This window comes from Halictus rubicundus, unplaced genomic scaffold (assembly GCF_050948215.1).
Source record: "Halictus rubicundus isolate RS-2024b unplaced genomic scaffold, iyHalRubi1_principal scaffold0213, whole genome shotgun sequence".
Classification (NCBI taxonomy): domain Eukaryota; kingdom Metazoa; phylum Arthropoda; class Insecta; order Hymenoptera; family Halictidae; genus Halictus; species Halictus rubicundus.
In genome coordinates, this window is record NW_027488754.1 from 413246 (window position 1) to 429687 (window position 16442).

Sequence of the window (16442 nt, forward strand, 5' to 3'; positions counted from 1 at the left end):
AGGATAGGATAGCGGATACGATAGTATGGAGTATACGATAGAATTGAGGATAGGATAGGGTTGAGGATACGATAGGATAGAGGATAGGAGAAGATAGAGGATAGGATAGGATAGAGGATAGGATACGGTAGAGGATAGGATAGAGAATAGGATAGGATAGAGGATAGGGGATTGGATCGGATACAGGATAGGAGACGGTAGAGGATTGGATAGGATAGAGGATAGGATAGGATAGAGGATAGGATAGGATAGAGGATAGGATAGGATAGAGGATAGGATAGGATAGAGGATAGGATAGGATAGATGATGTTATAGGATAGAGGATAGGATAGGATGGAGGATAGGACAGGATAGAGGATAGGATAGGATAGATGATAGGATAGGATAGAGGATAGGATAGGATAGAGGATATTATAGGACAGAGGATAGCATAGGATAGAGGATAGGGTATTATAGAGGATAGGATAGGATAGAGGATAACATAGGGGATTGGATAGCATAGAGGATAGGAGACGATAGAGGATAGGATAGGATAGAGGATAGGATAGGATAGAGGATAGGATAGGATAGAGGATAGGATAGGATAGAGGATAGGATACGATAGAGGATAGGATAGGATATAGGATAGGCTAGGATAGAGGATAGGATAGGATAGAGGATAGGATAGGATAGAGGATTGGATAGGATAGAGGATACCATAGGATAGAGGATAGGATAGGATAGAGGATAGGATAGGATGGAGGATAGAATAGGATAGAGGATAAGATAGGATAGAGGATAACATAGGGGATTGGATAGTATAGAGGATAGGATAGGATAGAGGATAGGATAGGAAAGTTGATATGATAGGATACAGGATAGGATAGGATAGAGGATAGGATAGGATAGAGGATATGATAGGATAGAGGATAGGATAGGATAGAGGATAGGATAGGATAGAGGATATTATATAATAGAGGATAGGATAGGATAGCGGATACGATAGTATGGATTATACGGTAGAATTGAGGATAGGATAGGGTTGAGGATACGATAGGATAGAGGATAGGAGAAGATAGAGGATAGGATAGGATAGAGGATAGGATACGGTAGAGGATAGGATAGAGAATAGGATAGGATAGAGGATAGGGGATTGGATCGGATACAGGATAGGAGACGGTAGAGGATTGGATAGGATAGAGGATAGGATAGGATAGAGGATAGGATAGGATAGATGATGTTATAGGATAGAGGATAGGATAGGATGGAGGATAGGACAGGATAGAGGATAGGATAGGATAGATGATAGGATAGGATAGAGGATAGGATAGGATAGAGGATATTATAGGACAGAGGATAGGATAGGATAGAGGATAGGATATTATAGAGGATAGGATAGGATAGAGGATAACATAGGGGATTGGATAGCATAGAGGATAGGAGACGATAGAGGATAGGATAGGATAGAGGATAGGATAGGATAGAGGATAGGATAGGATAGAGGATAGGATACGATAGAGGATAGGATAGGATATAGGATAGGATAGGATAGAGGATAGGATAGGATAGAGGATAAGTTAGGATAGAGGATTGGATAGGATAGAGGATACCATAGGATAGAGGATAGGATAGGATAGAGGATAGGATAGGATGGAGGATAGAATAGGATAGAGGATAAGATAGGATAGAGGATAACATAGGGGATTGGATAGTATAGAGGATAGGATAGGATAGAGGATAGGATAGGAAAGTTGATATGATAGGATACAGGATAGGTTAGGATAGAGGATAGGATAGGATAGAGGATATGATAGGATAGAGGATAGGATAGGATAGAGGATAGGATAGGATAGAGGATATTATATAATAGAGGATAGGATAGGATAGCGGATACGATAGTATGGAGTATACGATAGAATTGAGGATAGGATAGGGTTGAGGATACGATAGGATAGAGGATAGGAGAAGATAGAGGATAGGATAGGATAGAGGATAGGATACGGTAGAGGATAGGATAGAGAATAGGATAGGATAGAGGATAGGGGATTGGATCGGATACAGGATAGGAGACGGTAGAGGATTGGATAGGATAGAGGATAGGATAGGATAGAGGATAGGATAGGATAGATGATGTTATAGGATAGAGGATAGGATAGGATGGAGGATAGGACAGGATAGAGGATAGGATAGGATAGATGATAGGATAGGATAGAGGATAGGATAGGATAGAGGATATTATAGGACAGAGGATAGGATAGGATAGAGGATAGGATATTATAGAGGATAGGATAGGATAGAGGATAACATAGGGGATTGGATAGCATAGAGGATAGGAGACGATAGAGGATAGGATAGGATAGAGGATAGGATAGGATAGAGGATAGGATAGGATGGAGGATAGGATAGGATAGAGGATAGGATAGGATGGAGGTTAGGATAGGATAGAGGATAAGATAGGATAGAGGATAACATAGGCGATTGGATAGGATAGAGGAGAGGAGACCATAGAGGATAGGATAGGAAAGATTACAGGATAGGATACAGGATACGATATTATAGAGGATACGATATTATAGAGGATAGGATACGATAGAGGATAGGATAGGATAGAGGATAGGATAGGATAGAGGATAGGATAGGATAGGATAGAGGATAGGATAGGATATAGGATAGGATAGGATAGAGGATAGAATAGGATATAGGATAGGATAGGATAGAGGATAGGATAGGATAGAGGATAGGCTAGGATGGAGGATAGGATAGAGGATTGGATAGGATAGAAGATAGGATACGATAGAGGATAGGATATGACAGAGGATAGGATAGGATATGAGATTGGATAGGATAGAGGATGCGATAGGATAGAGGATAGGAAAGGATAGAGGATAGGATAGGATAGAGGATAGGATAGGATAGAGGATAGGATAGGATAGAGGATAGGATAGGATAGAGGATAGGATAGGATATAGGTGAAGGAACAGGGTTATATAAGGCGGGTGCCTTAGAACAAGTGTTCAAATCAGGTGTACGTGACTGAGTCGTTTATTTACAATAAAGAGTGATGTCGCGAGAGCGTCCGGGGTGGTTCAACTAAAACCGGCGATTCGCTTAGACTCGCGGTTGAACTGTATTGCAACTTAGCAACGACCGGACTAGACTCTAAGTCACTCGGCGGATACGCGGCTGAGTCTCGACTTCGTGACTTCTCACTCGCGTCGGTAGTCTCTGCCTTATATCTTCAAAAATGCTTGTCGGCTGATTGGTGGAAGTCCTTGCGGGGAACTTCCACCAATCCGTGCATTTTGCATAACACGCCCACGTTCCACGCCTCTCGTGCGTGAGAAGGGTGAGCGTGTCGTTCTGTTAAAAATCTAATTTTGGTGATGCAGCGGGGTGTCTTCCGGGCCCCGTGCTAAGTGCGGTACGTGACTGCTGGCTTACGTCAACGGGCCCAGCTTTCCCGGGTGATAGAAACCAGGCACGCGTCGCTGGGACACTCTAGGCTGGAGACCCTTAGACTACCCAAAATTTATGGCGTCCACTTGCGCTATTGAGTTCGTCGCTAGGAACTACAAGGACACATCTGTCCGCTAAGTGGCCAAAAACGTTAAAGACGTTTTCTCACAAATAGCGTCTTATGCTGTGCAAACCATAAATCTTTCTTGGCGCTGGTGCGCTGAAGATTTCTCTTCCGGCGCCCCGCTAGCCGCTACATCACCCCCTTACCAGTGCTAACGCTATCCTAACTTAATCCTAATTACCGGGTAATCTATACCTATTCTTATTGTAGCTGGCTATTTACAAAATGTACAATATATATACAACGTGGCAAGGTTGTCTCACGTTCCGACCTGCAGGTAGTCAGGAAATCTAACGCGTCTACCTGAGCGCGTGTGGACAGGTACCTGCGCGGGGGTCGGCTCGGTCGTCGGTTGCGAGTCTTTGTATCGTACGGTCTCGTCACCGTTTACCGTGTACGCGGGTTTAAGGCGGTCAATGGTTACCGTTGTGTCTTTTCCGCGCACTCGAATCTTGAAATTCTTCCCGTTACGCGAAATAACTGGGAAAGGTCCTTCGTACGCGTTTTGCAATGGGGTCCGCGTTGCGTCGGTACGAAGGTACACGTGGGAGGCGGTCGCTAGGTCTTTGTAGACAAACACTTTGTTGCCACCATGACGCGATCCCGGCACCGGGCGAACGTCGCGGAAGTGTTCGCGTAACTGCCTCACCATGCTCGCGGGGTCTTCGTTGCTCGCCGTGTTGGTAAAAAATTCGGCAGGTAGCCGAACGCTCTCGCCATAGACGAGCTCTGCCGTTGATGCCAGCAGGTCGTCCCGATACGCTGCCCTAATACCTAAAAGTACTACGGGCAACGCATCGGTCCAACGTTGCGTGCCGTGGCACTTTATGGCAGCTTTGAGCTGTCTATGGAAGCGCTCGACCATGCCGTTTGCCGCCGGATGATAGGCTGCAGTTCGAATATGCTTCGCGCCTAATAAATTGCTCAGGTGTTTGAACAACTGCGATTCGAACTGCCTACCCTGGTCCGTTGTGATCCGGATGGGGGTACCGAATCTAGCCACCCATCCGGCGACAAACTCTTTCGCTACCGTTTCTGCCTCGATATTGGCGATCGGAAAGGCTTCGGGCCAACGCGTGAAGCGATCGACGCATGTGAGGCAGTATCTTTTGCCGTCTGATATCGGTAGCGGGCCCACCAAATCGAGATGGATGTGCTCGAATCTGGCGGACGGCGCTTTGAATTCCGATATCGGGCTGAAGACATGTCTACTCGTTTTAGCGCGCTGACATTCGGTACAACTGCGAGCCCAAGCGCGACAGTCGCGTTCTATCGACGGCCAAACAAATCTCTGTTTGCAAAGTTTCGCGGTGGCCTTGATACCTGGATGAGCGCAGTTATGGACAGCTGAGAACGCGTGTCGGCGAAACGGTGCTGTTACGAATGGGCGCGCGACATTCGTTGACACGTCGCAATAGACTTCGACGTCGCTGTCGATTAATTTGACGCGCTTGAGCGTTAATGAGGTGTCGGACGCGGTTAAGAACTTGTCGACTTCTTTGTCGTTTTCTTGCGAACGAGCTAATTCCGCGTAGTCTATAGTCGACGCGATGGATTCGATTCGCGATAGTGCGTCCGCCACCTCATTATCTTTGCCGCTGATGTGCCGAATGTCAGTGGTGAACTGGCCTACGTAATCCAGATACCGAAACTGTCGAGGGGAACATTTGTCGGATCTCTGGTTGAACGCGAAAGTCAGAGGTTTATGATCGGTGTATATCGTGAACGAACGACCTTCGACCATATGTCGGAATTTCTTAACCGCTGTATATATCGCTAGAAGTTCGCGATCGTATGCGCTGTAGTTACGCTGTGCGGGCGACATGGATTTCGTGTGGAAGGCTAGTGGCCTCCACGAATTTCCTTGTCGCTGTTGCAGCGTTGCTCCGATCGCGAAATCCGACGCATCCACCATAATCGCGAGTTGCGAACGACTCGATGGATGCGTTAGTAGCGTAGCGTTGGCAAGTGCATCTTTGGATGCTTGAAACGCTGTTTCCGCTTCACCTGACCATTGGATCGGGGCGTTGCCTTTCGCCGTCCGACCGCTGAGCAGGTGGTGAAGCGGTGTTTGTACAGCCGCGGCGTTAGGTATGAACCGTCTATAAAAGTTTAACATACCGAGGAACCTACGGAGCTGTTTCGCGGTCTCTGGTTTCGGAAATTCGTTTATGGCCTTTACTTTTTCAGGTAGAGGCCTCGTGCCGTTGCCGTTCACAATATACCCGAGAAACTTGACTTCGGTAGCGGCGAATACGCATTTGCTCGGGTTGACGATGACACCGTACTCGTTAAGCCGCTCGAGGAGTTGACGCAGATGTTCCATATGCTCGTCTTCATCGACTGACGCTACTAGAATATCGTCTAGATACGCATAGCAAAAATCGAAACCGCGTAAGACGGTGTCGATGAAGCGTTGAAACGTCTGCGCCGCGTTGCGCAAACCGAACGGCATGACGGTGTACTCGTACAACCCGAACGGCGTCGTTACCGCGGTCTTCGGAATATCGCGAGGGTTTACCGGTATCTGGTGGTACGCGCGGACCAGGTCTAACGTAGTAAACACTGTCTTCCCTGCTAATGTTCGCGCGAAGTCCTCGATATGTGGTATGGGATACCGGTCGGGGATCGTGCGAGCGTTTAAGGTCCTGTAATCGCCGCAGGGCCGCCATCCGTTGTCCTTCTTCTGCACCATGTGTAGGGCAGAAGCCCACTGGCTTTTAGAAGGACGGATGTGACCCCGAGATAACAGTTCCTCGAACTCTGCGCGAGCGACCTTGTACATATCGGTGGACAATCGGCGGGTCTTACAATACGCGGGGGTGCCGGGAGTCGTTACAATATGATGTACAACATCGTGTTTGACTTGCCTAGGAGTCGCTGTGGGTCGGGTCACGTCGGGAAACTGGGCTAGCAGCTGGTGGTAGCGTGAGTTTCCCGCGATGGTCCGGATGGAGTCCGTGAAACCCACGACGGTGCGTCCCGTTGTCGTCCGCGATGTCGTCTGGTCGATCAGGCGTCGTCGCCTGAGGTCCACCAGTAGTCCGTAGCGCGTGAGGAAGTCGGCGCCAATGATGGGTTTTCCCACGTCGGCGATGATGAACCTCCACTGGAAGGCCCTCCGTAGTCCCAGGTTGAGGTCCATCACGCGGATGCCGTAGGTGCCGATCGTCGATCCGTTTGCCGCAACCATCTCGTATGACGTCTTGCTGACTCGGCCTTTGACGAGTGTGCGTGGATACACGCAAAGGTCCGAGCCAGTGTCGACGAGGTATTCGGTCTTCGTCACTTTGTCCGTGACGAAGAGGCGGCAGGTGGATGTTCCGTCACTGGCTGCCGCGGTCAGTGTCGGAGGGACTCGTTTCCCGCATACGAACACGGCTGGCGGCATTTGGTGGACTCCTTCCCAAACCTCTGGTGGTACCAGCAGACGTTCTCCGTCTTACCCGATGACCTGGACGAAGACCGACTCCGTCTGGGCGTCCTGCTTCCCTTGTGACTGCAAGGTCGGGATGTTTCGGCGACTCGAAGCTCCAGTCTCTCCAATCGGTCGATCAGGAGTTCTGCCAGGCGGTCGGACTGCGTTGGGGCCGACGTGCTGGCTACCTGGGTTGGCTGCACCTCCGCGTGGATGTGGTCGGCTATCTCGGCCAGCTTGTTTAATGGCAGGTCTGACTGAGCCGAGACGATCGCTCTGGTCACGTTGGGTAGCCTACCTGACCACAGGGTCCGCAGGAACTCGTCGCTGACTGTGGTACCTGCGAGGTTCCGCATATGGCGTAAGAATTGCGACGGGGTTCGGTCGCCTATTTCCTCCTGCTCCAGCAGCTGTCGAATCCTTTTCCCTTGGGTCGCCGACAGCCTCTTTAGTAGTTCGGACCTTAGTGTCCCGTATTTGTTGGCCTCCGGTGGGTTTATAAATATATCCTGCACCTCCAACGCGTATTTGGGTTCGAGCTGCGACAGTATATAATAAAATTTTGTCGTGTCAGCTGTAATCCCGTTTAGGGCGAACTGTGCTTCGATTTGGCGGAACCACAGCTCGGGTTGCTCAGGCCAGAAGGGTGGGATCTTGATGGCGACCTTGCTGACTTCTGGTGTCGTTGTCTCCATTTCAATAACACTGCACTACACGCACTTCGAGAGAGAAAAAAAAATATGCGCGTGATTCGACTCAGTCACCCTGATCACGTCGGGGTCACCAATGAAGGAACAGGGTTATATAAGGCGGGTGCCTTAGAACAAGTGTTCAAATCAGGTGTACGTGACTGAGTCGTTTATTTACAATAAAGAGTGATGTCGCGAGAGCGTCCGGGGTGGTTCAACTAAAACCGGCGATTCGCTTAGACTCGCGGTTGAACTGTATTGCAACTTAGCAACGACCGGACTAGACTCTAAGTCACTCGGCGGATACGCGGCTGAGTCTCGACTTCGTGACTTCTCACTCGCGTCGGTAGTCTCTGCCTTATATCTTCAAAAATGCTTGTCGGCTGATTGGTGGAAGTCCTTGCGGGGAACTTCCACCAATCCGTGCATTTTGCATAACACGCCCACGTTCCACGCCTCTCGTGCGTGAGAAGGGTGAGCGTGTCGTTCTGTTAAAAATCTAATTTTGGTGATGCAGCGGGGTGTCTTCCGGGCCCCGTGCTAAGTGCGGTACGTGACTGCTGGCTTACGTCAACGGGCCCAGCTTTCCCGGGTGATAGAAACCAGGCACGCGTCGCTGGGACACTCTAGGCTGGAGACCCTTAGACTACCCAAAATTTATGGCGTCCACTTGCGCTATTGAGTTCGTCGCTAGGAACTACAAGGACACATCTGTCCGCTAAGTGGCCAAAAACGTTAAAGACGTTTTCTCACAAATAGCGTCTTATGCTGTGCAAACCATAAATCTTTCTTGGCGCTGGTGCGCTGAAGATTTCTCTTCCGGCGCCCCGCTAGCCGCTACATAGGATAGGATAGGATAGAGGATAGGATAGGATAGAGGATAGGACAGGATAGAGGATAGGATAGGATAGACGATAGTATAGGATACAGAATAGGATAGGATAGAGGATAGGTCAGGATAGAGGATAGGATAGGATAGAGGATTGGATACGGATAGAGGATAGGATAGGATAGTGGATATTATATAATAGAGGATAGGATAGGATAGCGGATACGATAGTATGGAGTATACGATAGAATTGAGGATAGGATAGGGTTGAGGATACGATAGGATAGAGGATAGGAGAAGATAGAGGATAGGATAGGATAGAGGATAGGATACGGTAGAGGATAGGATAGAGAATAGGATAGGATAGAGGATAGGGGATTGGATCGGATACAGGATAGGAGACGGTAGAGGATTGGATAGGATAGAGGATAGGATAGGATAGAGGATAGGATAGGATAGAGGATAGGATAGGATAGATGATGTTATAGGATAGAGGATAGGATAGGATGGAGGATAGGACAGGATAGAGGATAGGATAGGATAGATGATAGGATAGGATAGAGGATAGGATAGGATAGAGGATATTATAGGACAGAGGATAGCATAGGATAGAGGATAGGGTATTATAGAGGATAGGATAGGATAGAGGATAACATAGGGGATTGGATAGCATAGAGGATAGGAGACGATAGAGGATAGGATAGGATAGAGGATAGGATAGGATAGATGATATTATAGGATAGAGGATAGGATAGGATGGAGGATAGGATAGGATAGAGGATAAGATAGGATAGAGGATAACATAGGGGATTGGATAGTATAGAGGATAGGATAGGATAGAGGATAGGATAGGAAAGTTGATATGATAGGATACAGGATAGGATAGGATAGAGGATAGGATAGGATAGAGGATAGGATAGGATAGAGGATAGGATAGGATAGAGGATAGGATAGGATAGAGGATAGGATACGATAGAGGATTGGATAGGATAGAGGATACGATAGGATAGAGGATAGGATAGGATAGAGGATAGGATAGGATAGAGGATAGGATAGGACAGAGGATAGGATAGGATAGAGGATACGATAGGATAGAGGATATGATAGGATAGAGGATAGGATAGGATAGAGGATAGGATAGAGGATAGGATAGGATAGATGATATTATAGGAAAGAGGATAGGATATGATAGAGGATACGATATTACAGAGGATAGGATAGGATAGGGGATAATATAGAGGATTGGATAGGATAGAGGATAGGATAGGATTGATGATAGGATAGGAAAGAGGACAGGATAGGATACAGGATACGATATTATAGAGGATAGGATAGGATTGTATGGAGTATACGATAGAATTGAGGATAGGATAGGGTTGAGGATAGGATAGGACAGAGGATAGGAGAAGATAGAGGATAGGATAGGATAGAGTATAGGATACGATAGAGGATAGGATAGAGAATAGGATAGGATAGAGGATAGGGGATTGGATCGGATACAGGATAGGAGACGGTAGAGGATTGGATAGGATAGAGGATAGGATAGGATAGAGGATAGGATAGGATAGAGGATAGGATACGGATAGAGGATAGGATAGGATAGAGGATAACATAGGGGATTGGATAGCATAGAGGATAGGAGACGATAGAGGATAGGATAGGATAGAGGATAGGATAGGATAGATGATATTATAGGATAGAGGATAGGATAGGATATGAGATTGGATAGGATAGAGGATGCGATAGGATAGAGGATAGGACAGGATAGAGGATAGGATAGGATAGAGGATAGGATAGGATAGAGGATAGGATAGGATAGAGGATAGGATAGGATAGAGGATAGGATAGGATAGAGGATAGGATAGGATAGAGGATAGGATAGGATAGAGGATAGGATAGGATAGAGGATAGGATACGGATAGAGGATAGGATAGGATAGAGGATAGGATAGAGGATAGGATAGAGGATAGGATAGAGGATTGGATAGGATACAGGATATTATAGGATAGAGGATAGGATAGGATAGCGGATAGGATAGTATGGAGTATACGATAGAATTGAGGATAGGATAGGGTTGAGGATAGGATAGGATAGAGGATAGGATAGGATGGAGGATAGGATAGGATAGAGGATAGGATAGGATAGAGGGTAGGATTGGATTGAGAATAGATAGGATAGAGCATAGAATAGGATAGAGGATAGGATAGCATAGAGGATAGGATAGGATAGAGGATAGGATATGATTGGGGATAGGATAGAGGATTGGATAGGATAGAAGATAGGATAGAGAATAGGATAGGATAGAGGATAGGATAGAGGATAGGATACGATAAGAGGATAGGATAGGATAGAGGATAGGATAGGATTGAGGATAGGATAGGATAGAGGATAGGATAGGATACAGGATAGGATAGGATAGAGGATAGAATAGGATAGAGGATAGGATAGCATAGAGGATAGGATAGGATAGAGGATAGGATAGGATGGAGGATAGGATAGAGGATTGGATAGGATAGAAGATAGGATACGATAGAGGATAGGATATGATAGTGGATAGGATACGATAGAGGATAGGATATGATAGAGGATAGGATAGGATATGAGATTGGATAGGATAGAGGATGCGATAGGATAGAGGATAGGACAGGATAGAGGATAGGATAGGATAGAGGATATTATAGGACAGAGGATAGCATAGGATAGAGGATAGGGTATTATAGAGGATAGGATAGGATAGAGGATAACATAGGGGATTGGATAGCATAGAGGATAGGAGACGATAGAGGATAGGATAGGATAGAGGATAGGATAGGATAGATGATATTATAGGATAGAGGATAGGATAGGATGGAGGATAGGATAGGATAGAGGATAAGATAGGATAGAGGATAACATAGGGGATTGGATAGTATAGAGGATAGGATAGGATAGAGGATAGGATAGGAAAGTTGATATGATAGGATACAGGATAGGATAGGATAGAGGATAGGATAGGATAGAGGATAGGATAGGATAGAGGATAGGATAGGATAGAGGATAGGATAGGATAGAGGATAGGATACGATAGAGGATTGGATAGGATAGAGGATACGATAGGATAGAGGATAGGATAGGATAGAGGATAGGATAGGATAGAGGATAGGATAGGACAGAGGATAGGATAGGATAGAGGATACGATAGGATAGAGGATATGATAGGATAGAGGATAGGATAGGATAGAGGATAGGATAGGATAGATGATATTATAGGAAAGAGGATAGGATATGATAGAGGATACGATATTACAGAGGATAGGATAGGATAGGGGATAATATAGAGGATTGGATAGGATAGAGGATAGGATAGGATTGATGATAGGATAGGAAAGAGGACAGGATAGGATACAGGATACGATATTATAGAGGATAGGATAGGATTGTATGGAGTATACGATAGAATTGAGGATAGGATAGGGTTGAGGATAGGATAGGACAGAGGATAGGAGAAGATAGAGGATAGGATAGGATAGAGTATAGGATACGATAGAGGATAGGATAGAGAATAGGATAGGATAGAGGATAGGGGATTGGATCGGATACAGGATAGGAGACGGTAGAGGATTGGATAGGATAGAGGATAGGATAGGATAGAGGATAGGATAGGATAGAGGATAGGATACGGATAGAGGATAGGATAGGATAGAGGATAACATAGGGGATTGGATAGCATAGAGGATAGGAGACGATAGAGGATAGGATAGGATAGAGGATAGGATAGGATAGATGATATTATAGGATAGAGGATAGGATAGGATATGAGATTGGATAGGATAGAGGATGCGATAGGATAGAGGATAGGACAGGATAGAGGATAGGATAGGATAGAGGATAGGATAGGATAGAGGATAGGATAGGATAGAGGATAGGATAGGATAGAGGATAGGATAGGATAGAGGATAGGATAGGATAGAGGATAGGATAGGATAGAGGATAGGATAGGATAGAGGATAGGATACGGATAGAGGATAGGATAGGATAGAGGATAGGATAGAGGATAGGATAGAGGATAGGATAGAGGATTGGATAGGATAGAGGATATTATAGGATAGAGGATAGGATAGGATAGCGGATAGGATAGTATGGAGTATACGATAGAATTGAGGATAGGATAGGGTTGAGGATAGGATAGGATAGAGGATAGGATAGGATGGAGGATAGGATAGGATAGAGGATAGGATAGGATAGAGGGTAGGATTGGATTGAGAATAGATAGGATAGAGCATAGAATAGGATAGAGGATAGGATAGCATAGAGGATAGGATAGGATAGAGGATAGGATATGATTGGGGATAGGATAGAGGATTGGATAGGATAGAAGATAGGATAGAGAATAGGATAGGATAGAGGATAGGATAGAGGATAGGATACGATAAGAGGATAGGATAGGATAGAGGATAGGATAGGATTGAGGATAGGATAGGATAGAGGATAGGATAGGATACAGGATAGGATAGGATAGAGGATAGAATAGGATAGAGGATAGGATAGCATAGAGGATAGGATAGGATAGAGGATAGGATAGGATGGAGGATAGGATAGAGGATTGGATAGGATAGAAGATAGGATACGATAGAGGATAGGATATGATAGTGGATAGGATACGATAGAGGATAGGATATGATAGAGGATAGGATAGGATATGAGATTGGATAGGATAGAGGATGCGATAGGATAGAGGATAGGACAGGATAGAGGATAGGATAGGATAGAGGATATTATAGGACAGAGGATAGCATAGGATAGAGGATAGGGTATTATAGAGGATAGGATAGGATAGAGGATAACATAGGGGATTGGATAGCATAGAGGATAGGAGACGATAGAGGATAGGATAGGATAGAGGATAGGATAGGATAGATGATATTATAGGATAGAGGATAGGATAGGATGGAGGATAGGATAGGATAGAGGATAAGATAGGATAGAGGATAACATAGGGGATTGGATAGTATAGAGGATAGGATAGGATAGAGGATAGGATAGGAAAGTTGATATGATAGGATACAGGATAGGATAGGATAGAGGATAGGATAGGATAGAGGATAGGATAGGATAGAGGATAGGATAGGATAGAGGATAGGATAGGATAGAGGATAGGATACGATAGAGGATTGGATAGGATAGAGGATACGATAGGATAGAGGATAGGATAGGATAGAGGATAGGATAGGATAGAGGATAGGATAGGACAGAGGATAGGATAGGATAGAGGATACGATAGGATAGAGGATATGATAGGATAGAGGATAGGATAGGATAGAGGATAGGATAGGATAGATGATATTATAGGAAAGAGGATAGGATATGATAGAGGATACGATATTACAGAGGATAGGATAGGATAGGGGATAATATAGAGGATTGGATAGGATAGAGGATAGGATAGGATTGATGATAGGATAGGAAAGAGGACAGGATAGGATACAGGATACGATATTATAGAGGATAGGATAGGATTGTATGGAGTATACGATAGAATTGAGGATAGGATAGGGTTGAGGATAGGATAGGACAGAGGATAGGAGAAGATAGAGGATAGGATAGGATAGAGTATAGGATACGATAGAGGATAGGATAGAGAATAGGATAGGATAGAGGATAGGGGATTGGATCGGATACAGGATAGGAGACGGTAGAGGATTGGATAGGATAGAGGATAGGATATGATTGGGGATAGGATAGAGGATTGGATAGGATAGAAGATAGGATAGAGAATAGGATAGGATAGAGGATAGGATAGAGGATAGGATACGATAAGAGGATAGGATAGGATAGAGGATAGGATAGGATTGAGGATAGGATAGGATAGAGGATAGGATAGGATACAGGATAGGATAGGATAGAGGATAGAATAGGATAGAGGATAGGATAGCATAGAGGATAGGATAGGATAGAGGATAGGATAGGATGGAGGATAGGATAGAGGATTGGATAGGATAGAAGATAGGATACGATAGAGGATAGGATATGATAGTGGATAGGATACGATAGAGGATAGGATATGATAGAGGATAGGATAGGATATGAGATTGGATAGGATAGAGGATGCGATAGGATAGAGGATAGGACAGGATAGAGGATAGGATAGGATAGAGGATATTATAGGACAGAGGATAGCATAGGATAGAGGATAGGGTATTATAGAGGATAGGATAGGATAGAGGATAACATAGGGGATTGGATAGCATAGAGGATAGGAGACGATAGAGGATAGGATAGGATAGAGGATAGGATAGGATAGATGATATTATAGGATAGAGGATAGGATAGGATGGAGGATAGGATAGGATAGAGGATAAGATAGGATAGAGGATAACATAGGGGATTGGATAGTATAGAGGATAGGATAGGATAGAGGATAGGATAGGAAAGTTGATATGATAGGATACAGGATAGGATAGGATAGAGGATAGGATAGGATAGAGGATAGGATAGGATAGAGGATAGGATAGGATAGAGGATAGGATAGGATAGAGGATAGGATACGATAGAGGATTGGATAGGATAGAGGATACGATAGGATAGAGGATAGGATAGGATAGAGGATAGGATAGGATAGAGGATAGGATAGGACAGAGGATAGGATAGGATAGAGGATACGATAGGATAGAGGATATGATAGGATAGAGGATAGGATAGGATAGAGGATAGGATAGGATAGATGATATTATAGGAAAGAGGATAGGATATGATAGAGGATACGATATTACAGAGGATAGGATAGGATAGGGGATAATATAGAGGATTGGATAGGATAGAGGATAGGATAGGATTGATGATAGGATAGGAAAGAGGACAGGATAGGATACAGGATACGATATTATAGAGGATAGGATAGGATTGTATGGAGTATACGATAGAATTGAGGATAGGATAGGGTTGAGGATAGGATAGGACAGAGGATAGGAGAAGATAGAGGATAGGATAGGATAGAGTATAGGATACGATAGAGGATAGGATAGAGAATAGGATAGGATAGAGGATAGGGGATTGGATCGGATACAGGATAGGAGACGGTAGAGGATTGGATAGGATAGAGGATAGGATAGGATAGAGGATAGGATAGGATAGAGGATAGGATACGGATAGAGGATAGGATAGGATAGAGGATAACATAGGGGATTGGATAGCATAGAGGATAGGAGACGATAGAGGATAGGATAGGATAGAGGATAGGATAGGATAGATGATATTATAGGATAGAGGATAGGATAGGATATGAGATTGGATAGGATAGAGGATGCGATAGGATAGAGGATAGGACAGGATAGAGGATAGGATAGGATAGAGGATAGGATAGGATAGAGGATAGGATAGGATAGAGGATAGGATAGGATAGAGGATAGGATAGGATAGAGGATAGGATAGGATAGAGGATAGGATAGGATAGAGGATAGGATAGGATAGAGGATAGGATAGGATAGAGGATAGGATACGGATAGAGGATAGGATAGGATAGAGGATAGGATAGAGGATAGGATAGAGGATAGGATAGAGGATTGGATAGGATAGAGGATATTATAGGATAGAGGATAGGATAGGATAGCGGATAGGATAGTATGGAGTATACGATAGAATTGAGGATAGGATAGGGTTGAGGATAGGATAGGATAGAGGATAGGATAGGATGGAGGATAGGATAGGATAGAGGATAGGATAGGATAGAGGGTAGGATTGGATTGAGAATAGATAGGATAGAGCATAGAATAGGATAGAGGATAGGATAGCATAGAGGATAGGATAGGATAGAGGATAGGATATGATTGGGGATAGGATAGAGGATTGGATAGGATAGAAGATAGGATAGAGAATAGGATAGGATAGAGGATAGGATAGAGGATAGGATACGATAAGAGGATAGGATAGGATAGAGGATAGGATAGGATTGAGGATAGGATAGGATAGAGG

The 16442-nt window shown here is 44.9% G+C and overlaps 1 protein-coding gene across 1 annotated transcript in view; it reads right to left on the bottom strand.

Moving 5' to 3' along the window:
- LOC143364013 (uncharacterized) overlaps nucleotides 1-7672 on the bottom strand; it is a 116285-nt gene extending 108613 nt beyond the window's left edge. Inside the window, exon 1 of the mRNA XM_076804534.1 lies at nucleotides 7014-7672. Coding sequence (XP_076660649.1) covers nucleotides 7014-7672 — 659 coding nt within the window. The remainder of the gene's footprint in view (nucleotides 1-7013) is intronic.
- Nucleotides 7673-16442: the final 8770 nt, after the last annotated feature.